At 27.4% G+C, this 23,949-nt stretch overlaps 1 protein-coding gene across 3 annotated transcripts in view; it reads left to right on the forward strand.

Annotated features, from left to right (window-relative positions):
- Window positions 1–2,283: 2,283 nt before the first annotated feature.
- LOC134829523 (RING finger protein nhl-1) overlaps window positions 2,284–23,949 on the forward strand; it is a 29,481-nt gene continuing 7,815 nt past the window's right edge. Inside the window, exons 1-10 of one of the 3 annotated variants that reach the window (XM_063842616.1) lie at window positions 2,284–2,406; window positions 12,397–12,540; window positions 15,309–15,444; window positions 17,675–17,817; window positions 17,880–19,046; window positions 19,540–20,108; window positions 21,428–21,661; window positions 21,897–22,000; window positions 22,831–23,558; window positions 23,617–23,757. In XM_063842616.1, coding sequence (XP_063698686.1) covers window positions 12,406–12,540; window positions 15,309–15,444; window positions 17,675–17,817; window positions 17,880–19,046; window positions 19,540–20,108; window positions 21,428–21,661; window positions 21,897–22,000; window positions 22,831–23,558; window positions 23,617–23,757 — 3,357 coding nt within the window. In that variant the 5' untranslated portion in view covers window positions 2,284–2,406; window positions 12,397–12,405. Of the gene's footprint in view, window positions 2,407–8,512; window positions 8,865–12,396; window positions 12,541–15,308; window positions 15,445–17,674; window positions 17,818–17,879; window positions 19,047–19,539; window positions 20,109–21,427; window positions 21,662–21,896; window positions 22,001–22,830; window positions 23,559–23,616; window positions 23,758–23,949 lie in introns of those variants that run through there. The other 2 variants (XM_063842615.1, XM_063842617.1) reach the window with 2 other exon arrangements.

Here is a 23,949-nt window from a genome sequence, read left to right on the forward strand (position 1 = left end):
AATTATTATGAACAGTTTTAACAGTCATAAAAATTTGAAAATAAAGAAATAGAGAAAATGTTCAATGAAAAAAATTTTTTGTTTGTATTTTCTCGTAAAATTCTCCATCGCAGTTTATTTTTAATTCCATTTAGACTAACGTTTATCTAAAATAAACAAAATCTTGACCTTGGACCGTTTTTCTGTCATCGGCGCAAAATAATTTCGAATCGCATTCATCATCGATGCACCTGAATTATTTTTTTAAAAAATTTTTTCGTAACCATGAGTCAATTTTATTATTTAAAAGCTGATATTTATGATTGTGATGACGAGTTTAAAATAAAAAAAAATCCACCTACGAGATAAATGTCGATCAGCAAAAAAAAAAAATGAGAGAAAATGAGCGTGAGAGTGGAAAAAATTAAAAATCATTAACACACTTTTTTATTTTTATCACATCATCCAGACATCTCGCAACTCATCTGACAACAACAACAACAAAATGGACTCAGTCGTCGCGCGGTAACGAATAACAATCGAATGGATGATTATTTATAAATTTCTTTATTGCTTCACACGCATGCAGAGAATTTTCTTGTACTTTTTATTACACTTTTTTTTTATTACTTTTGTGAGCAATTTGACGGTAAAAGATGTGAAATTGGGTTTGTTTGGGAAATGATAAATTTTTTCGTGGATTTTATTATTATTTTTGTTTTTTCAAGTGTTAAGGTTGGGCTTCAATGAAATTTTTGGGCTGAAAAAAAATTTTTAATATAACGAGGAAATGTCTTGTTCTGTAAAAAATATCTCATTGTCAAAAATATTTCCTGAATTGAATTCCATCAACGCAACTCAAAATGATAAATGGTGTCCATTGGTTACTGTTTTTTGCGTTGTTTCCAAGTGAAGTATTATCAAAAAAATATTTTTTAATGTTGAAGTGGATTGGAAAGAAAAGCTGATCTGAGTTTGAGTGAAAAACTTCACTTTTTTGTACTCCTCACATAAAAATTTTAATTTTTTTAGATGAGTTTTTATACTAAAGATGGATTTTTTGTCTTCAAAATATTTAAATTTCACTTTTTGGTACTCCTCATTTAAAAATTTTATGATTTTCAGAAATATGTTTATGATAAGAAGGATTTTTTTTTTGAAATATACTTTGGCTCCTCATTTAAAAAATTGAATTTCGCATTTGGAGCTTCAAAACACAAAAATTTCACATTTTTGTACTCCTCATATACAAATTCCATGAATTTTAGAGAAAATTTCTTTCTATTGAAAGATTTTTTATTTGAAATCACATTTATGTACTCCTCAATTCATAATTTTAAACTATTTAAAAAAAAAAAAACTTGGATATTAGAGCTTTTATTGAAAGATTTTTGATCCAGAAGACTTTCTACTTTCATATTTTTAAATTAAAATGCAAACTTTTCACTATTTAGTACTCCTCATTGTTCAAATTGAGGTTATCTTTAAAAAGTTTAAACTCCAAATAATTAAAGGATAATTTTCAAAGTCACTTTTATACTTTTCCCTCATTTTTAGTACAATAATTTAACCTTTTGTACTTCATGTTTCACATTTTCTTACTCCTCATGAGAAAAAAATCATTAACTGTAAACAATTTCATACTCCTCATGATTTAAAATACCTCATTTATGTCTAATTTAATCTTTCTTTGGTATATTTTCATTTTAAAATACAAATTTTGCACATTTTTGTACTCCTCATTTTACATTTTCATACTCCTCATAACTAAAATCAATTTTTTTGTAACAAATTTGGAAAAAAATATGTAAATTTAATGAAATAAAAAACTTTTTAATGAATTTTTTTCAGTTTTTAATAAATTTTTAATGTTCGAATAAGACTTTAAAGCTTTTGATAACGAATTTTATCTTAAATAAACCTCACAAAAAATTATTTCAACGACACTCACTACACAAGAATTTTTTTAAAACATTATTTCTGTTGTCAGAGCTAAAATAAAAATAAAACAACAAAAAAAAATCATCTCACTCATCACATACGCACACCTGAACGCCTCGCATCTCGTGCACGATCAAATAGATCATCGTGAAAAGTCTCTTTTTTCTCACTTTTTGTCACTTTTCCTCCATCCCATGCTCACACACATAATTTTTCGAGCGTTTTGGCGATGATCGTGTCAGTCGATTGCAGGCCTTCGGGCCTTACTGATCAAGAAATCTAAGCGAAAAAAAATTTCGTGCGTGCGAAAGAAAAAAAGAAAATCGGTCAAGAGAGTGCAAACCGCAAAAAACGCAAGAAGGAAAAATCCTTCGCCAAAAAGGATAAAAAGACAGGGAGCCCCCAAGGATTATCTTACGATCGAGCGGCTCCCTGGGAAGAAGTTGACGCAAAAAAAAAACTTTAATTTTTTTACGTAATACAAATGTGAGTTCAACATGACGAATTATTGGTTGGTTGGTTAGTGTTGGTGTAGTTTCCTCACGCAGACACAGAAATCATGATACACAATAAAAGAGTTACGATAAGAAAAATTTCACATGTGCAATGAAAAAATAATAAAAAAAATCTTTCTTCTTCGTCTACTTTCACCGTCTTTGTAGATAAATTACACGAATTGAGTTCATCTCTCATCTGCTTAGTTCTAGCGGCGCGCGGCAAATAATAGAAGAGAAAAAATTGAAAATAAAAAGTTTTGTATGTTAGAGACGGAAAATGCGAAGTGTGCCGTTTAAAATGAAAAAAAAGCGAAAAGAAAATAAAGTGAAAATTTATTAGAGAGAATGTGAAGAGTGGCGTTTATACAAAAAGATATACGAAATAATGAAAAGTTAGTTTCAGAAAAAAATAGTAAGTTTTCTGTAGATTTTTACTTTATCTGCAGAGTTTGAAGATCGACGAAAAATAAGTGTTCAACTGAAATAAATTTTAAGTTTAATATAGCAAATTTTTTAAAATATTTTTATGGAAAAGTTTTTAAATTGGAATTAAATATGATTTAAACTATTAAATTTATTGGAAAAATTATATAAAATGAAATAAAATTTAATATAAATAAATTTTAAAAATATAATTTTTAGTCAAACTTTAAATTCTTGATAATTTTTTTATTGCAAAAAATATATTTTTAAAGAATTATTTTATTGCTAATTTTTCATATTTTAAAAATTTTTTTTTTAAATATTTATTTATTTTTTTTAAAGTTTTTATGAAAAATTAAAAGTGAAAGTATCCAAAAATATTATTCAAATGCATTAAACATTTTAAATTAATTTTAATTAAAATAATTATTAAAAAAATATTTTTTTGTTAAAATACGAGTTTTTAATTAAATTAATAGTTTTAAATAATTTTTTTATCAATCAAAAAATATATTTTTAAATAAAAATATATTACGAGAAATAGAGTTTAAAATTTAAATTGATTAATATTAAAATTAATTAAAAAATTAAATTAGATTAAATAATATTAATTTAATTTTTAATTAATTTTATTATACAAAAATTCAATTATCGGTATAGATTTTTTTTAATTAAAAAAAAGTAAATTAAATTAAATAAAAAAATAATTGGAATTAAAAATAAAATTTTCTTTTTTTTTAAATTTTTTTTCAGAAAGATAACAGATAAAAATTATTTTTTTTAAATTATTTTTTTAAAATAAAAGCCCATTTAAAACCTATGATTTTATAAATAATTTTATTGATTTTTTTTTCATAAAATTTTTACTATTTATTTTTTTTTTTTAAATAATAAATCTATTTTTTTAATTTTCTTAATATTTAATTAATTTTTAAAAATTTAAAAATGCATTTAAAAAATTTAAAAGATTCAAAAACTTTTCCTATTTTTAAATCATCAATTTCAACTTCTTCACAACTTTCGAGACTTTCACGCTTCCCGCCTAACTACTTGAACACCATCTTTCACATTCAGCAACGAAAAAATAAAATAAAACGAAACACAGTGCAAATGAAGCCTTTCTCAATATTTTCTGCATTTATCTGCTTCAAACGTACAACTTGTTAAAAGAAAGAAGCGAAAAAAAATTGTTAACAAGTAAGTTGAAGCCCCAACAACGAAGGGGTGCGAATGACGAGAAGCGAAGCAGAAGGAGGAGGAATAAATTCAATTTGCAAAAGTGAAGTGAATTAGCGTTGTTTGTTCGTGAATAAAATATTGAACTTGAACTATCATGCGCTAGCGAAGAAAAAAGTTTTTATTGCATTTTTATTGAAAGTTCCTTAACTTTATTAGATTTTTATTTTTTTTTTTTTTGGATCAAATCAAAGACCAAGAAATAAAACTAAATTGAGTCGAATTGAATGAATTTCGCGAGAAAAGATTTTTTTCAATAAAAAAAATAATTTTCTGAGATTTTGCTATTTTTTACATTTTTTTCACATTTTTCATTCAGTTCAATGAAATTTTTGATTGAATTTCGTTCGTGATTTGAGTCCAATAAATTTCGAATAAAAGTAGAAAAAAACTTTTTTTTGATAAACATTTACATCGTAGAAGAAGTTTATTATTTACATCATTCGTTTATTATTCGTCGATCGTTAAAAATACAAAAATTATCTCATTTGTTTGAGTAAAAAAATAAAATAAAATAAAATTGGTGCGTTGGTCGTAGTTTTTTTGTTGACGATGATCGCCGACAAGAATTATGATCGAAACACATGAAAATCTAACAAGTAGGCGTCTAATTTACGATGACGTCACGGTTTTTCTCTCTTCGTCTCAAAAAATCGAGAAAATTTCATTTTCCACGAATTTTTGCTTAGAAAACGTCAGAGCGCGACTGAATGAATGAATTAACAAAAAAAATCTTCATTCTATTTTTAGAAGGTGAGAATCGCGTGTGATGTTCATTAATTTTGAGTTAATCATTCGTGACTGTCTATTTTTCCGTTTATTTATTTATTTACAAGAAAGAAAGGAGAACGCGCGACTGAGAGAAATTTGTGTCAATAAATCGCGATGCAGTTCAAGGATGCCTTGAATGGCGCCAAAAATAAACAAATTTTGCTTGAAATTTTGTGTCGTTTGAACTTTTTCCTCTCTGTGTTCCTTAATTGCTGCCTGCTGCCATGTAAATTAAATAATTAGCAAAATCTGTGTCTCTGCTGGCGTATTTAATGAAAAGGTCAGAAAATTTGCTAATTTAATTTGATGAAACAAACGGGAAAAAGAGCAAGAAAATGTTACAAGAAAAATTTCGTGGAATTATTTATTTGAGCGTATTTTGATGATTTTCTTTTATTTTTTAATAAAAATTAAAATTATTTTTTTAATAAAATTTTTGATTAAAAAAATTTCAAGGTTCATAAAAAAATTACAAAATTTTAAAAAATATTTAAAAAAAAATTTAAATAAATTTTTAAAACATGTTCAAAGATTTTTAATTTTATTTTTTTTTGTCAATTTTTTTTTAAATTAATTTTTTTCAATTCTCATGTTTTTCTTAAATTAATTTTAATAAATTTTAAAAATTTCAAAAAATTAAAAAAAAAATATTTAATAAAATTTGGAATTTTTGATGAAAATTTTAATCACTTGTCTTGTTAAAAATTATAAACTAAAATTTTTTGTTAAATTTTGTCTTTTTTAGATTTTTTTATATTAAAATTGATGCAAAAAATAAAAAAAATTAATTAATTGAAATTATTAAAAAAATTTTTTTTTATAAAAAAAATTGTTGAAATATCATCTGAAAAATAATTTAAAAAATTAAAAAAAAAAATTAAATCTAAAATTATTTTTCATTAATTTTTTTTAATTAAATTTTATTTAATTTTTTTAAATTTTATTTAATTTTTTTTAACAGACAGACGTCAATTTGAGCAAAAATTTTTTTTTACATTTTCTTCTTATGAATACGTTACAAAAAAAGTCCTTTCTAATTACCTTTTCATCCAAGCCACCTACTAAAAGTCACACAAAAGTAACCTTGGTTGCACCGTATCCCTCGCAATTTGCACGAAGCCGCTGCCTCATTAGCACAAAAAAGCAGAAATTTTCTTTGTAGCTACTTTGTGTTCCAGCACGTGTAAAAAAAATATGGATAAAGTTAAGAGAGCAAAAAAAAAATAATTATCATCACAAAAAAAATAAGCATATGTAACTGAGGGTGAAAAAAAAAATCTTTTATTATTAATTTACATCAACTTTTAAAACCATCACAATAAAAAAAACAACAACAAAAAACTGTTGTCTGGAAACTTTTTAATTAATTCCAGCGAATTCGGAAATGACAATCGATAAATTTTAGATGAAATTACCGTAAAATGCCTCTTAAAATGGACAAATGACCAAAAAAAATTTCCATTTTTATTCCTTTTGATTTTTCATGTGAAAATTCGTCGTGCTCGTCGTACGGTTCCGCCAAAAAAGGACCTAATAAATAAAACAAAAGACACACAGAAAAAATTCAATTAATTTTCCGAGACATTTGAGACGACATACCTATATCGCTTTTCCTTATTTTTTTTTGTTGGATACAAAAAAAAGATGAACTCAGAAAAAAAAATTGATCTCTCTCCTCATAAGAAGTGAATGAGCGGCGGCAAGTGTTTATCTAAATGTTTCATCTCATTTTCATTATTTTTATTATTTTTCTATACAAAACAACAACAAAACACGCACACGTCATCAATATATGTACATGTGACTCGAAGACAACATATCAGATGTGAACACTCAATTTATATGAAAATTTATAAGGAACTTGATATGAACCGAAAACCATACGAGTTATAAAATAAAATAAAAAAGAGGCGAAATTGGTGGTGTGTATGTGAAGATATTTCGGGAGATAATAAAAAAAGTGACATATTAAATTGGGCTTGATTGTTTTGATAAAACGTTAAAGATGACTCTTTTGTTGTTAAAGAGCGTGAAGGAAAATTTTTCAGATTAGGTTTTTTTTGTTGAATTTTTTAAGAAATAAAATTCTTGAGAATTTTTTTAAAATTCTTTTCGAATTTTTAACGGTAATTTTTTTTAAATTTAATTTAATTAATTAAATTTTATTTAAAAAAAATAAATAAATTGTAACATTAGAATAAAAATATTTTTTTATTGAAATTCATAATTTTTCATCAATTCGTTATTTTTTTTTAATTATTTAAAATTTTATTTTTAACTTAAAATTATTTTTAAAAATTAAATTAAATTATTTAAGTTTTTAAATTATTTTAAAAAAAAAATTGCTAAAATAATTTTTAAAATTTATAATTTTTTTTAATAATTCAATAATTAAATCAATTAAAATTTTTGTATTAAAAATTTATTTAAATTTAATTTTTAAAATGTCAAATAAAATTTTATTTAATTATTTAAAATACTTTTCTTTAAAAAAATAAATGATTTAAATAAATTTATAAAAAAATGAATTTAAATTTTATTTTATTTATTTATTTATTTTTAATTATTTTATTAATTTTATTATTTAAATAAATTAATTTTTAAATTAAATAAATATTATTTCAATAATTTTAATTTAACTAAAAACTGAATTATCTGCCGAATTTCTCTCAAAAAAATTTAAAAAAAATATTTTAAATGTCAAAATTAATTTTAATTTTATTATTTTTTAAACAAATTAAATGATTTAAATAAAATTTTTTATTTAACTTATTTATTTATTTTTTTCAATTTTTTATTAAATTTAATTAAATAAATAGTTTAAATTAAATTAAAAATTTGATTTTTTTTTCAAATTTTTAACAAAAAAAAAAATTATTTTAATTTAATTATTTATTATATTTTTTTTCTAAATTTTTTATTCAATTGAATTTTTTAAATAATTTTAATTAAAATAAGTATTGAATATTTTCTCAAATCTCTCTCTCAAAAAAAAAAAAAAAAATAAATTTAAAAAATTTTGCCAACCTGTCAAAAATTTATGACAAACACTTCAAATCACCTGACAATCATCAAACATTTTTTTTTTGTAATTTCCTAATTGTCTTATCTTCAGACAACAAATCACTTTTCGCACTGAAAAATGAGGTTACTACCCCAATACAAAAAAAATCTCGTTAATTGACTTGTCACTTAAACGAAAAATAAAAAAAAATACGCGTCAGTCGCCGCCAATCTCAGGCAAATCGACTCATCACAAAATACCGCGACACGTTTCTGTCGCTGCTGAAATTCATTTTCTCCGCTGCACGATTTTTCTCCTCATCCGAGAAAATTTTGTCTGTAAAATGATCGTGATCTCATTTTTCAATTGTCTCATTGCTCAGCGTTCATTTTCAATTTACATTTACATGTTTTGATTTTTTTTTTTACGAAAATAGAGTGAACGAGAGAGACGAGACTCGCTTTGAAAATGCGTTTTGTACGTGATCCGATCAGTATTAATTCATCTGTAGTGCGATTCTTCGCGATTTTTCCGTGTTCCGCAAGAAAATTTTAAAATTTATTAATTAATTTTTTTTTTCTAATAAATTGCATTGATTTCCGTGAAAAAAAAGTTTTTTGCAGGCATTTTTAATTAAAAGCCTTGTAAGAAAGTCAAAAAAAATTAAGAAGAAATTTTTTAGAAAAATTGAAGAAATTCTTCGTTCTCATACGTATACGGAAAAGAACATACGGCAACGTGAACAAGACGTGAAAAAGTTATTTTCGGATGAAATTTAATAATAATACGGCACAGTGGTGCATGTGAGCGAGATTATTTACTTGAACATACCAAAGACGTGAGTGTGAGAAAAAAAAGTAATAATAATAAAAAATTGCGAATAATTCATCATCATCTGTTGTTCAAACCCAACTATTTTCGAAGAGACTTTGAAAAGTGAATCAAAAAATCCTTGGATTTAATTTTAGCAGATCGAGAAATATTTTTTTGACCGAATTTCCGCAAACAACAAAGTAAGATATTGATAAAAAAAATTTACAAAAGCACAAAAAAGTTACTTTTCCATCAATTTTTATGACATTTTTTACGATTTTCTTCCAATTTTCTCGCCATTCATTGCTATCAACGAGCGAACAACGACGACGATGACGACGAAAAAAACAAGTACAAGATCATTTCTCGTGAATAATTTATTCACTGAAACATTTTCTTTTCGTATCTCTTTTTATTTGTTTTCGAGCAGCGATGACGACGACGAGCAAATTTTCCAAACGAAAAATATGAATATATGATCACTTTGACACCCATCATCATTTCCATTTTTATTGCCGATGCTTTTTGTCACACATACAGGCCCCAGCATTTCGTCATAAAACGAGGAAAATGGCATATGTATGTTATTGTCACTTCAGTCTCATAAACTGTTATTATTATCTCGACTTCGGAAAGAAAAATTGAAGATGATGACTTCAAGAAAAAAAAATGTTCTTGATGATGACTTTGTTGCCATGAGGAAGTGTCATGTCGCCATTGATAGACAGTGAGGATTTTTATTGAAAAAAAAAAATGTGAGGAATCAAAGATGTCTCGGGAGGAAAGTTTTTTTCTATGAAAAATTAGATATTTTTGCAATATTTTGAGCTTTTACAATTTTATTGAGAAATTTTTTAAAAAATAACTTTTTAATTTTAAAAAAATTACAAAAATAAGTTTTTTGTTAAAATTTGAGAATCGCTTAAAAAAATTTTTGAAATTCACATTTCTTCTAAAAAAAAAATTAATTTGAAAAACCTTAAAAAAAAAAAAATTTATGTTAAGTTTGACTAATAAAGTATGAAGATTTGTCAAAAGATTTGCAGGAAGAAAATTTTTTTGTTAAAAATTTGAGAATTGCTTATTGCTAATTCAAATCTTTCAGTTTTTTTATATTTTAAAAATTTTTCTTATATTTTAAAACAAAAAATTAACAATTTAAAATACTAAATTTTATGAAAAAAAATGGAAAAAGATAAATTTTTCGTTGAAAATTTGAGAATCACTTATTGCTAATTCAAGTTTTAAAAATTCACCAATTTTTCTCTATTTTATTTAAATTTAGAAAAAAATTAAAAATTATAAAAAATACAAAGTTTGAACGATAAAATGTAAAAATTTGTTCAAAAATTTGCAGGAAGAAAAGTTTTCAAAAAAATTAAAAAATTTGAGAATCGCTTTTTGCCAATTCAATTTCCAAAATTTTTCGTTAAATTAAAAAATCTTCTTGAATTTATGAATTTTATTTCTAAAATTGAAAAAAATAACTTAAAAATTATAAAATTTTTCTAAAACAAATTTTTACTTTTCATAAAATTCGTAAATCGCTTCTCTGCTAATTCAATTTTATCTTTCGCGTATAAAAAAATCAATTTTTCTCACATTCGCATCCAACTTTCCACAATTTTCTTGCAAAAACAAATAAAACCGCCACATTGTAGCGAAACAAAGAACGTCACCGACCTTGACCAAACATCAATGTTCCATAGAGACTTTTTCTCTCGTACTCGCCTTGCACTGGCATCGGATGACATGAATTTCCAAACAAACGTATATCTTTTACTTTATTTTAGTTTTATCATCATGCCATCGTTTCGTTCGTCGATGTCATCGTTAAAGTGCAGCAGCAACAAAAAAAAATGGGAGATAAAATTTTTACAATATTTCGATTTTTATACGGCGAAGAAACTAGTTGCATTCGAACGAGGCACGTTACTTCTGTTTTTGATGTCAATCGAAATGAAACTTTTTTTTGTTGTTGGAAAACTCACAAAAAAGAGGAGATTATTTTTCCCGATATATGAGCGAAAAAACATTGAACAGAAAACAACTCGTTATTCGGATTTTCGTTTCAAGTTGAAATAAATTGCGTTTGTTTTTCTTCTTGTTTTTTTGAAGATTGTTGCGCAATTTGACGTTTTTTCGTTTGCGTTTGGAAGATGTCAACAAATGATGTTTTTGAGAGAGAAAAAATTGTTTAATCAGATTAGGATAAGGCTCTTAAAATTACCAAGTTTCTCGTTTAAAATTTAAAAAAAAAAAATTATTTAAAATTTTTAATTAATTTTTTGTTAATAATTTCAATGCTTTTAATGAATTTTTATTTTTCTTGAATTAGCAAATAAGCAATTTACAAATTTTTTAATTTTTTTTTTTAATTTTTCTCTTTGAAATTTTTTGACAAAATTTTATATTTTATCGTTCAAATTTTTGAGTTTTTCATTATTTTGCTTATTTTTTATTAACTTGAATAAATTAGAACTTTCTAACATTGAAAAATTATGAATTAGCAAAAAGCAATTCTCAAATTTTTAACAATTTTTTTTTTAATTTTTTTTTCGTTCACTGTAATTTTTTTCATTAAAAAAATAAATTAATTATTTGAATTAAATATTTTTTAATTTTAAAACGTTTTTTTGCAGAATTTTTAATTAGGTAAATTAATTATTTCTGAATTTTACATTTTTTTAAAAAAATATATTATTGTTTTTTGAACGAATTTCACAAAAAAAGTCAAATTTATAGCAAAAATAATTTTTTTTTTCATTAAATCAAATTAAATTAGAAATATAAAAATAAAATGAGAAAAATTAAATAAAATAAATAATTTTTTTTTTGATAAAATTTATTAATTTGAATAAAAATAATAAAAATTAATTAATTTAATTTTTCAATAATTTTTAAATTTTTGCAGAAATTTTTTAATTAAAAAAATTATTTAATTAAGGAAAAATAATTTTTTATGAATTTGAATTTTCGTATATTTTTGTTTGAATTTCTGCATATCTTAAAATTCTCAATGGAGACGCCTTTTCAATTTTTATTTGAAAAGACAAACAGAAAAAAAAACATTTCTTCCAAATTAACAATTCAACATCAAAAGTCATGCAAACACTGTAAAAACTCAGTCGTAACAAAGCACGCACAAAGCGACGACACACAAAGAGAAAAAACACGGATCTGTTGACTTACATTACCTCAAAGTAGATTCATCAGTCACATCATTATCATACATTTTCACCGTTTTCCATCGTCGTCGTCATCGCAGCAATGTCACAGTTAATCCATTATTCTATCTATCTTTTGAAAAATTCTCTCTTACTTCTTTGTGAAGCACCGACAATTTCTCGCGTTTTTTTTATTTTTTCGCACACACACACACGAAAAAAAAATGAAAAGCGAAGATGAAAGCGGCTCGAAACACATGTTTTCTTTTGTGTAATTGCGGGACTGATGACTTTACCTGCGAAACGTTGCAAACGCTCAAATATGCTAATTAACTGTTATTTTTTGTTCGTTTCACGTGTTGTGTTAACGATGACGACGAAAACTGAACAAAAGGAAGCAAATGAGTGAAATTGCTCTAGGATCTTCTGTGTGTTTGATTGCTGCTGCTGCTTGCCTTCTGTGATGATGATGAGGAAACACAAAACAAATACGAAACTAATTAACATTTTTAAAGCGACGATTTTTTTTATAAGCATTTTTTTTCTTTCAATTTTTTTTTTTCAGTGAACAAAAATGGAACAATTTGAGCAACTGTTGACTTGTTGCGTGTGTCTCGACAGATACCGCAACCCGAAACTCTTGCCATGCCAGCATTCGTTCTGCATGGAGCCATGCATGGATGGACTTGTGGATTATGTGCGGCGACAGGTGAGTTTTGTCTCGTTTTTTAGAGCATTTTAAAATTAAAGAAAAAAAATGATTTTTTGCCCTTTATGTTGTCTTGCCATATTAATTTTGGTCACGTGGTTAATTTTTTAAAAAAATTTTGTAAAAATAATTATTTTAAGTTTAAAAAGTCAAAAATATCTTCATATTGATTAAAAAATTTAAATGTGCAATGGAAAGAAAATTTTTAATAAGTAATTTGATAAAAATTAAGATTTTCTATAAGTTAAGTCACGTGGTTGAATTTTACGAATTTAAGATATTTTTAACATTTTTAATAAAAAAAACTTCAAAGAAATTATAATTTTGAATAAAATTATTGTTTTTGGTTTATTGGCTTTTCGTTTAACAGATTTAGTTCAAATTTCTAACGCATTTTGAGCAAAACATGGTCACGTGGTTTGAAATTTGTATAATATCAATTTAACAAAATTAATTCAGAATTTATTTAACTTTTATTGGGCAAGGACGTAAAATTAAGAATTTTATCAAGAAAATACCTGAAATTGTGACAGTCAGGATAAATTTTATAAGCAAATAATATTTTTTTAGTCACGTGGTTTAAAATTTGTATTAATTAAGAACTGTAATTTTATTATTTTTTTCGAGAAAACATTTGAATTTTGGTCGGTTTAAATAATTTTAGCACGGAAATGATGATCACGTGGTGTAAAATAATTATTTTCAAAGATCAAAAGAACTTAAATTTGTTTAAAAAATAAACAAAAATAATAATAAAATTAAAATACGCTTAACTTTTGCTGCAACTTCAAAATTTCATAATGTCAAGTCATAAAAAGTGAGAGTTAAAGCAACAAAACGTAGATTTAATTTATCATTTTTGCATTTTAAAAACACTCACGAAAAATTCCCGTTTATTAATAGAATTTGTTACGAACCGGCTGGGAAATTTAACAACATGTGATTTTTTTTCACGTATTTTTTTTTTGTTTTTCGTCAATTCTTTTGGATCAGCATTTGAATTGGTGACAGGACGCGGAAATGTGTGGGCTTACAAACAAAAACTAAAAAATATTTTTGATGTCGTAAAAATAATAACAAGTTTTTGATTTCGTCAATCGGACAAAAACAAACTAGCCGAGTCATTGCCGTGTAAAAATATAAATATGAGCAAAAATTTGCATTTGCGTCTCACTTACGTCAATATTTTGACTCTTTTTTGTGTCACTCACCGCAGCGGATTTTATGACGTTGGGTATCAAAAATATTTTTAAAATAATTTTTTGCACGTACAAAAATTTTTTGTTGGGCAGATGGAAATTTGCAATATTTTTTTTATGGCGCTGACGTACAAATGGCGAGTTTTTTTTGTTGGAATTTGTTCAAATGATTGGCGAAAAATGTTCAAGAAATTAATTTCTTCGATTTATTTGTGAAGAATTTGGAATTGGCGTGATTTGATTGTTAATTAAAATTAAAAAAAAATTAAAAAATATTTTTGGCAATTATCAAAAAAAAAAAAAAAAATGTAATTTAATGAGTTTTTAATAAAAAAAAATATTAAATTAATTATTTTTTTTAAATTATGATTTTTTAAATTTTAATTAATTAAAAAAAAAATAAATTTAATTTTAAAAATTAATTAAAAAAAATAATTTAAATTTTTAATTTTAAATAAAAAAAAAATTAAAATATTTTTTAAATAAAAATAAAAATAAAATTTTAAATAAAAAAAAATAAAATTAATTTTTTTAATAATAAAAAAAATAAAATTAATTTTTTAAATAATAAAAAAAAATAAAATTAATTTTTTAATAATAAAAAAAAAATATTAATTAATGTAAAATTTAAATTAAATTTAATTTTGTTTCGGGAGAAATTTGAACAAAAAAAAAAATATTTAAAAAAATTATTCACAAAGAACAAAGCAATTTGTCATTAAAATTCCTTAAATTCCCATATTTTTGCCAAAATCGCACGTCGCCATCATGACTCCACAAAATATCGTTAATTCACCTTTAATCCCAAATTAAATTAAAAATACACACATTTCCATAAAATGCGAACATTAACAAAGAATATTGCCAGAAAAATAAACAAAAATATCTCGAACGTTAATCCCATAAAAGAAACGTTGACGTGGAAGCGAAATTATTCGCACGAAAAACTTTGAAAATTCAGGGTCAAGGTCATTTTCAAGGTTTTCCACACACAAACACACAACTCTTTGTTCTGTTTATTTTACTTTATTAATAAAAAAAAATATTTGTCTATTAATAAAATCGATGATGCCGCGTCATGCCGTAAAAGAAAGAAAATCTTCTTCCATCGACCTTGAGTTGAGTGGATTTTCCCGAGATAATTTTTTTTTTTTGAATAAGAAATCAGAATAATTGAAGAAAATTGTCATTTAATTGGAGGGAAAAGAAAAAAAGTTGGTAATTGTCCGACTTGATATCAACAATTATGCGCTGTGGATTTAAATGGAGTCAAAAAAAAATATTTTAAAATAATTTTTAAGAAATTTTGAGTTGAAAAATTTTTTTTTCTCGACATTTGATACTTTAAATTATTTTTTTTTAAATAAAAGTCTTAAATTCCACTCTTGATAGATAAAATTTACTCCTTTTAAATTTTCTGGGCACAAAAATGGAAAACTCGTAAACAACTCTTAATTGGACATTGTTTACAATTTCCTTGCAGTTCAACTCTCGTTGCACTTCCTCTGTTTTTCATCCAATTAAACGCAAATTTTCTCACAATTTTCATATTTTTTTTTTGCATTTCAGGTGAAATGTCCGGAATGTCGTGCCGAACATCGGATACCGTACCAAGGCGTACAAGGATTTCCCACAAATGTCACGCTGCAACGTTTCCTCGAGCTACACATTGAAATTACCGGCGAGCTTCCGGATCCAACATCAGGTAAAAAAAAAATATTCGGCATTTTGCGTCACCGGAGAACAAAACGAAGCAAATATTTGTCCTCTTTGTGGTTTATTGTGGCAATCAATTAATTTTCTCGTTCGAAACCTAATGTTTGAATTTAGGTGTGTGTTTTTGGTAATTGAGTAACGGAGACAAGAGTGAAGAAGCCTAAACAAATAAATTACAGGTTTCGTGTGACTATTCAATTAAATTTGCACAGAGGCATCAATATCAACAACTTTACAATAATAATAGACGGCGTTTAACGCATCAGGTGCCAGATAATTGAATCAATTCTCTCTGTTTCTCTTTCTTTTATGGTTCCTTTAAGTAGTTTAGGCGAGACATGTGTGAGTGGGAGGATTTGATTGAGTAAGGACGATGCAATAGTTTGAAATGTTTTAGATTTTGTCTTAAATGATTTTTTTTAGCTTTCAGAAATTAGTTTTTTGCTTCTCGAAATGAAATTTTAGGTCTTCAAAGAACTTCTCAGCCCTTTTCAGCTTTTCAAATGAACTTTTAGCTCTTGAAATTAGATTTTCAGCTCTTCAAATTTACTTTTAGCTCTCAAAACAAACTTTCAGCTCTTAAAATTAGCTTTTTAGCTCTTCAAATGAACTTTTAGCTCTTGAAATTAGATTTTCAGCTTTTCAAATTTACTTTTAGCCTCTCAAAACAAACTTTCAGCTCTTAAAATTAGCTTTTTAGCTCTTAAAACGAACTTTCAGCTCTTGAAATTAGATTTTCAGCTCTTTAAATGAACTTTTAGCTCTTAAAACGAACTTTCAGCTCTTCAAATGAACTTGTAGCTCTTGAAATGAACTTTTAGCTCTTGAAATGAACTTTTAGCTCTTGAAATGAACTTTTAGCTCTTAAAACAAACTTTCAGCTCTTGAAATTAGCTTTTTAGCTCTTCAAATGAACTTTTAGCTCTTGAAACAAACTTTCAGCTCTTGATATTAGATTTTCAGTTTTTCAAATGTACTTTTAGCTCTTGAAACTAACTTTCAGCTCTTGAAATCAGATTTTCAGCTCTTCAAATGAACTTTTAGCTCTTGAAACAAACTTTCAGCTCTTGAAATTAGATTTTCAGTTCTTCAAATGAACTTTTAGCTCTTAAAACGAACTTTCAGCTCTTGAAATTAGATTTTCAGCTCTTCAAATGAACTTTTAGGTTTTAAAACGAACATTCAGCTCTTAAAACGAACTTTCAGCTCTTGAAATCAGCTTTTTAGCTCTTCAAATTTACTTTTAGCTCTCAAAACAAACTTTCAGCTCTTAAAATTAGCTTTTTAGCTCTTCAAATGAACTTTTAGCTCTTGAAATTAGATTTTCAGCTCTTCAAATTTACTTTTAGCTCTCAAAACAAACTTTCAGCTCTTAAAATTAGCTTTTTAGCTCTTCAAATGAACTTTTAGCTCTTGAAATTAGATTTTCAGCTCTTCAAATGAACTTTTAGCTCTTGAAACAAACTTTCAGCTCTTGAAATTAGCTTTTTAGCTCTTCAAATGAACTTTTAGCTCTTGAAATTAGATTTTCAGCTCTTCAAATGAACTTTTAGGTTTTAAAACGAACATTTAGCTCTTAAAACGAACTTTCAGCTCTTGAAATCAGCTTTTTAGCTCTTCAGATAAACTTTTAGCTCTTGATATAAATCTCTAACCAATAAAAAATCGATTAAATCCAAAACAATTTCAATTATTGCATCGCCCTAATTTAATTTAACAGAAACTGATTTGACATGAAAATGATGAGAAAATTCGCACGCGAAAAATGTCACTCGAAAGGAAGATTTATTGGCTTTTTGTCGAGGTTATGTCGTGCAGTCACACTCACTTAACTGATTTCTTGCCATCGTTCAATGTACCTATCGTTGCTGATTATCATATTTTATTTTATTAAAATTGAGGTTATTTACTGCGATTTTACGCCAAAACTAACTCTGCAAGGAAAATTCCTCGATCTCCCATTGTGGACAATTTTTCCGATAAATTTTCTCCTTCGTGTGACAGATTTTAGTAACTGATGGAAATGTTACACGACGAGAGTAGTGAATGAGTGACTACATGCGACAACCAAGATTTATTGCTTGTGTAATGAGAAGTGATTTATTTAGCTTCTTCTATGAATTTCTTTCGGGTTTTTTTTTCTTCGTTGAATGATGAGATTCTTAGCTAAATAGGGTTCTGTTGCTTCTTCTGACTGATGAATATCTTTTTTTTTTCAGGTCAAACGATGGAACGCTGTAATGTGTGCTCGGAGAAGAATTACTGCACGTTGTGCGTTCATTGCGAAAAGAAGATTTGCCCAGACTGCAAATCGGCGCACATGGATATCCTTCGTCGGGAAATTGTTCGTGTGAATAATCAAGTAGGTTTTTTTTCTGAATTCTGAATTAAATAACAAAACAACAATTTTTGATAACTTCTTAGATTCGTCGTGGCATCCATCGTTTGCAAGACACGCTGGCACTCGTCGAGAAAAACATGCAAAATCTCTCGACGAACTGCAATTGTGTGACTGAGGAAATTGATGAGATGAACAAACGTCTGTTCCGTGCCTTGCGGGATCGCACAGACTACCTGAAAGGAGAAGTAGATCGTTATGTTACGACAGAAATGAAAAACTTACGTACGCTCAAGGAGAACTTGGAGCTAGAAATTGCCAATATTACGAGTAATTGTGATCTAGCTGACAAACATATGACCGACGCCGTCGAATGGGATGACTGCGAACTCGTCGATACGAAGGAAATTTTCCTCAAAACTGTCGAGTTTATGCGTAATTTCGAGTACGAAACTGCCGACTATAATCGTCGTGTGCGTTTCACGATGGCGCTCGATCCGAATCAGCTGGTTATGAATGTCGCCAATTACGGTGACCTGAATATCATTCACCCAGCGCCGAGCTCAGGCACGAGCGGTTTACTACAAGCGCCAGTCGGTCCGGGATTGTTACGCAGCAAATCCGATCATCGTCTGGCAACACAATTCCGACAACAAGAAGCTCAAGGTTTGCTCAACGATGACGAACCCTTGCTTGGAGGTCGTAAATTCGGCGAAAGACCCGTAAAAGCAGCTGCTTCGCATAACGATCGTTATGGCAGAGGAGGAAACGACTATGGGGGCGGTGATGATTACGATAACGAATCGACATCATCTCGTCCGAAATCTCGTTTCCGTTCGCGCTTTGTACGCGGGCATCAAGACGACAACGATTCCGATAACGAAAGCGCTCGTCAACTCGAAGCGGCGAAAAGTCAAAAAGATAAGAACAAGATAACGAGTACGGAAGACACTTCCAAGGGACCTCTAAGTGGTATTTTCCGCTTGATGGATTCGCCGCGTGTGATGAAACGTTTACAAGACATGGAACGTGGGCCAGTACAGAAAAAAGTGACACCGCCGCCGACAGCAGCGCCTCCAACGGCGAAACAAGCGACAGCAGCGCCTCCTGTGGCGGGTCAAAAAAAGACTACAAACCGCCAAATGTCAGAAGATGAAATTGACAGGATTAAGCGACAGAATAAGGGAGCAAGTTCAAGTGCGACAGCGGCAGCTACAGGCGTCACAGAGCCTGAACGCCCAACGGCAGATCGCGTAAGTGCACTCAAACGTCAACCATCCACATCCACAGAACACTCATCATCGCAAGACACACAAAACACTGCAAGCGAGCAGGTAACATTTTCACCTTTATCGACGACACGAACGACTGTCATTCACCTACAGATCAATGTCATGCTTCTTTCCTCCTCATGCTTTCTTTGCTTTTTACTGTTTCTCTTTTTTCTATCTTTTTCGACAGACACGATGACGAAATAACCGACGACGGATTGACTGAAAAAAAATTTTTCCTCCAATAAAAGACTTGAAACTTGAATTTTTGTCGTTTTTTTGTGTTTTTTTTTATTATTTTAAATTTTTGAGATTTTTTTCTTATTTTTTTTCCGCAACGCTAACTTCCATACAATCAAAAAATCACTCATTCATGCTTAACCCACGAAAGTCTACGCTGTTTAATGACATAAACGAGGGCGACGAATCGTCTGACAACTCATTATCTAATCCCCAATCCAACTCCATTCAACAGTCCAAGACACCGGCGACAGCTGCAAATAAGCAGACAACGCGTGCCCCCAGCAACGAATCCAGCGCCTCATCCGATAGTGCAAATGCCGCCGCCGCAGCAGCAGCTGCTTCTGCCAATGGGACGCAAGAAAAGAAACCATTTCAATCGCGATTTCTGAACCAACCTTTGACCACGGAACCGCCGAAAAAGGAGGAAACTGAGTCAAGTAGCGAGGAGGAAACGAGCGAAGAGGAAACCGAAAGCGAAGAAGAGTCTGAGGAAGAATCAAAGCCCGCAGCGAAACCATCAACGACAACAACGCCATCTCGTGCTGCCGATCCAAAGCCTGATACGAGCTCTTATCGCACCCGAAGCTCTCAAATGCAAGATGAAGCTCGAAATGATTCGCGAAGAAGTTCACGAGAAGAACCGAGATCGGCGTATGGACAAAGTGCAGCGAATGCGTATAAATCGAGTCCGACGCATAGCAGCTTTGAACGGGATGAAAGCCCCAAATATGGAAGAGTAAGAAATTCAGCGACGACAGCGACAGTTCCCGAGCCAGAGACGGAAAGTCGTTACAGTAGCAGGTAAGGTTTTTTTGGGTTTGAGAATTTTTTTCTTGTGAAAGTTTTATTTTTTTTTACACTGACACTTGCCTTTCCACAGAACACAGAGTATCTAATAATACTAAAAATTATAAAGAAACTACGCCATAACACTAGAAACCAAAAAATAAAAATAACAGTAGTATGCCAATGCCGATTCCTTGATCCATAAGTCATTGTGATTCCAAAAATTTATCTCTAAATATTAATAAATAAATGATTTTATTTGATAGAAAAATTTTTACTTAAAAAAATAAAAAAAAAAAATCGAAATTAAATTTTAAATTAATTATTTTAAAAAATACATGTGAAAAAATAGTTGTAAAATATTTATTTAAATCAAATTAATTAAATATTTAATTTAATTTTAAATTTAATTAATTTTTTATTAAAAAAAATAAATTTTTAATTAAAAAAAAAATAAATAAATAGATAAATTTAAAAAAAAAGAAAAATAAATATTTAATTTGAATTAAATTAATAAAAATTAATTAATTAAATTATTTTATAAATTATTTATTAAATAATTTATTTTATAATTTATTAATTAATTTTTTTTTAAAAAAATATTCTTTCTTCATAAAAAAAATTAAAAAATTCAAAATTAAATTTTAAATAAATTAATTTAAATAATAAATGTAAGAAAAATAATTGTAAAATATTTAATTAAATAGTTTTATTTTTTTAAATTTTATAGTTAAATATTTTAATAAATTTTGATATTTTATTCACTTGCGATTTATTTTTAAAATAAAATATCAGAAATTAAAATAAAAATTATTAAAAAATTAAATTATTTAATTTAATATTTTATTTTTTTTTAATCTTAAGAATTCAATAGAAAAATTAATCAAAAAAATTCAAAGTTTTGGAATTACAATTTTTTTTAAAATAATTTTTAAAAATTTAAAATTGGCAAAAAATTAATTAATTTTTTAAAATTGGAAAAATATTAAAAAATTAAATTATTTAGTTAAATATGTATTTTTCAATTAATTTTTCTAATTTTAAGAATCAAATAAAAAAAATTCGAGCTTTAGGAATCACAAATCACATGACTTGATGGATCAAATTTTTTTTTTACACAAAAACACTTTTAACCCTACTAAAAAACCTGTTTTGTCCTTTTTTAGTTTTTTTTTACTTTTACATTTTTGTGAAGTTGACTGTCTAACAATGTCAGTAGATTTTTCGACGACGTTCTTTCTCAGTCAAATTTTGCGCTTTTTCCTCGAACATCGCTGATCTCTCTCTCTTCATACCAAAAATTTCGAAAAACAAAAAAAAACTTACATTTTCAGTGGGTACTCCAGTCGATTCCTCAACAAGAGTAAAAGCACAGCAGTTGTGCCTCCGGAAGAGGAGGAAGACTCCGATAGTCGCTACGGAACGGGACGCCAACGGTACATGGCGCTAAAGGAGCGTCGTACACGCTTGGCACGCAGCAAATCCTCGCACAACTTTGGCAACGACGACGACGATGATGATCCGCCGTCGCCAACAACTGTCTCTCCAGCCGCTTATCTGGCATCCAGGTGGGATTTTCTTCATTCATTCTTCTCATTTCTTCTTCCTTCTTCATAAATTGTTGTTCTAAAAAAAGAGAAAAAAAAATATTGAGAGAAGGTTTTTAATTTACTTTTTTTTTTAATCAGAATCGTGCTTTCATTAACACGAATTAATTAATGAGGAACTAACTTGAATGTTAAATTTTATGAAATTTTCTTCAGAAGTTGAAAGGATTTTTTCTTTCTTTTGAATTTGATGTAGATACGGACCTTCATCAAGTCTGGCTGGAAGTGAATTGTCTCGCAGTCGTTCAACGCATGTCTTGAAGTCGAGAGAAAATTCGCCCGAACGAGGAGCTGCAGGATGTAAGTGATTTTTTTAATATTTTATTTTTTTGTGAATTTAAAAAATTAATTGAAAAAATATAAAATAAATTAAATTAAGCTAAATTTAATAAAATGAATTACTTTAAAAAAAATTATATTCAAAGACATTTTTTTAAATTAAAAAAAAAATTAAATTAATTGATTGTTAAATTATTTTGTTTTAAATTTAAATTTTTTTTCGAAATTAAAAAAATAATAATAAAATAAATTAATTAAATTAGAAATAAAAAATAATATTAAAATTTATTGAAATGAAAGTTAAATTTAATTAAATTAAATTAAAATTAAATTAAAGTTTATTTTTTTTTTCAAAATTTAAAGAAAAATATAAAAAAAAAAATTAAAGACATTACTTTAAAATTAAAAAAAAATATTAATAATTTAAAAAAATATTAAAACTTAAAAATGAATTATTAAATACTCAATATTTGATTATAATTAAAATTTAATTAAAAAATATATTTTTTTTCAATTGATAAAATTTTAATAATTATTTTAAAATTTAAATAAAATTGAACTAAAATTAAATTTAAAATTAATTGATTTTAATCAAAAATTATTTATCTTAAAATTATTTTTTTTTTGAAATTTATAGAAAAATATTAAAAAATAAATAAAAAAAAATTAAAAATCAGTAAAGAGCAAAATGCATGAATAAACTTAAATAAATAAATTAAATTAACTTAAGTAAAATAAAAATTTCAAAAAACTTGAGCAATTTATAAAAATAAAATTGAAAATTTGAAAATAATTAATTGAAATCAATAAAAATTGATGAAATTAAAATTTTATTTTTATTTTCATTTTAGCATCTGGCAAAGATGGTGCTGAGCTCAGTTCTTGGGCACGTTACTTAAAGAACAAATATGGCACAAGATCGCGCGAATCCAAAGATACTCCGAGCGCCTCAACATCCGATCGTCATGGCGGAAGCAGTTCCTCCTCAAGTGCCGTGACACCAACATCGACAGCACGTCGTCTCAGTTTGGGCTTGCCCTTGCGCCAAGCCAACGATTTCAGTTCCGACGACGATTCAAAAAACGCGCAAGGCTCCCCTACCTCTCCTACGGTAGCAGCCGCTATAGCAGGCCTGGCAGGTTTGTCCCCTAGGGCACATTACCTCCAGAAGCGCCGTCAATTGTTTCAAATTGGGGGCAGGGGAGCAGAACCCGGCTCATTTACGTGGCCACGTGGTATTGCCGTCGGCGCCGATAATGCGATTGTCGTTGCCGACTCGTCGAATCATCGCGTTCAGGTGTTCGACGAAAACGGGATTTTCCAAAAGGAATTTGGGCAGTACGGAAACAGCGATGGCGAGTTTGATTGTCTCGCCGGCATCGCTGTCAATCGCATCGGGCAGTTCATCATTGCCGATCGCTACAATCACCGCATACAAGTGCTCGATCCGTCGGGACGCTTTGTGCGTGCGTTTGGGTCCCAGGGAACATCCGATGGGAAATTCAACTATCCATGGGGCATCAGTACGGATCAACTTGGATTCATTTATGTTTGCGACAAGGAAAATCATCGTATTCAGGTGAGATTTTTTCTTCAATTTTTTAAAAAATTTTTAATTTACTTGAGAAATTTTGAAGGTTTTCCAATCCGATGGCACATTTGTTGGCAAATTCGGCACTTGTGGCAATAAAGAAGGTCAACTTGAACATCCTCATTACATCGCTGTGTCAAATAATAATCGAGTTATTGTCTCTGACTCGAATAATCATCGAATTCAGGTATTAAAACTTTTTCATTTTTTTTTTTAATTAATTTTATAAATTTTTATATTTTATTAATTAAAAAAAAAAATATTAATTAAAAAAAAAATTAATTTAAAAAAAAAATAATTTTAATTTTTTTAAATTTTTTTAATTTTTTAAAAATATAATTAAAAAATTAAAAATTATAAATATTTTTAAATTAATAAA

Source organism: Culicoides brevitarsis, chromosome 2 (assembly GCF_036172545.1).
Source record: "Culicoides brevitarsis isolate CSIRO-B50_1 chromosome 2, AGI_CSIRO_Cbre_v1, whole genome shotgun sequence".
NCBI classification, from domain to species: domain Eukaryota; kingdom Metazoa; phylum Arthropoda; class Insecta; order Diptera; family Ceratopogonidae; genus Culicoides; species Culicoides brevitarsis.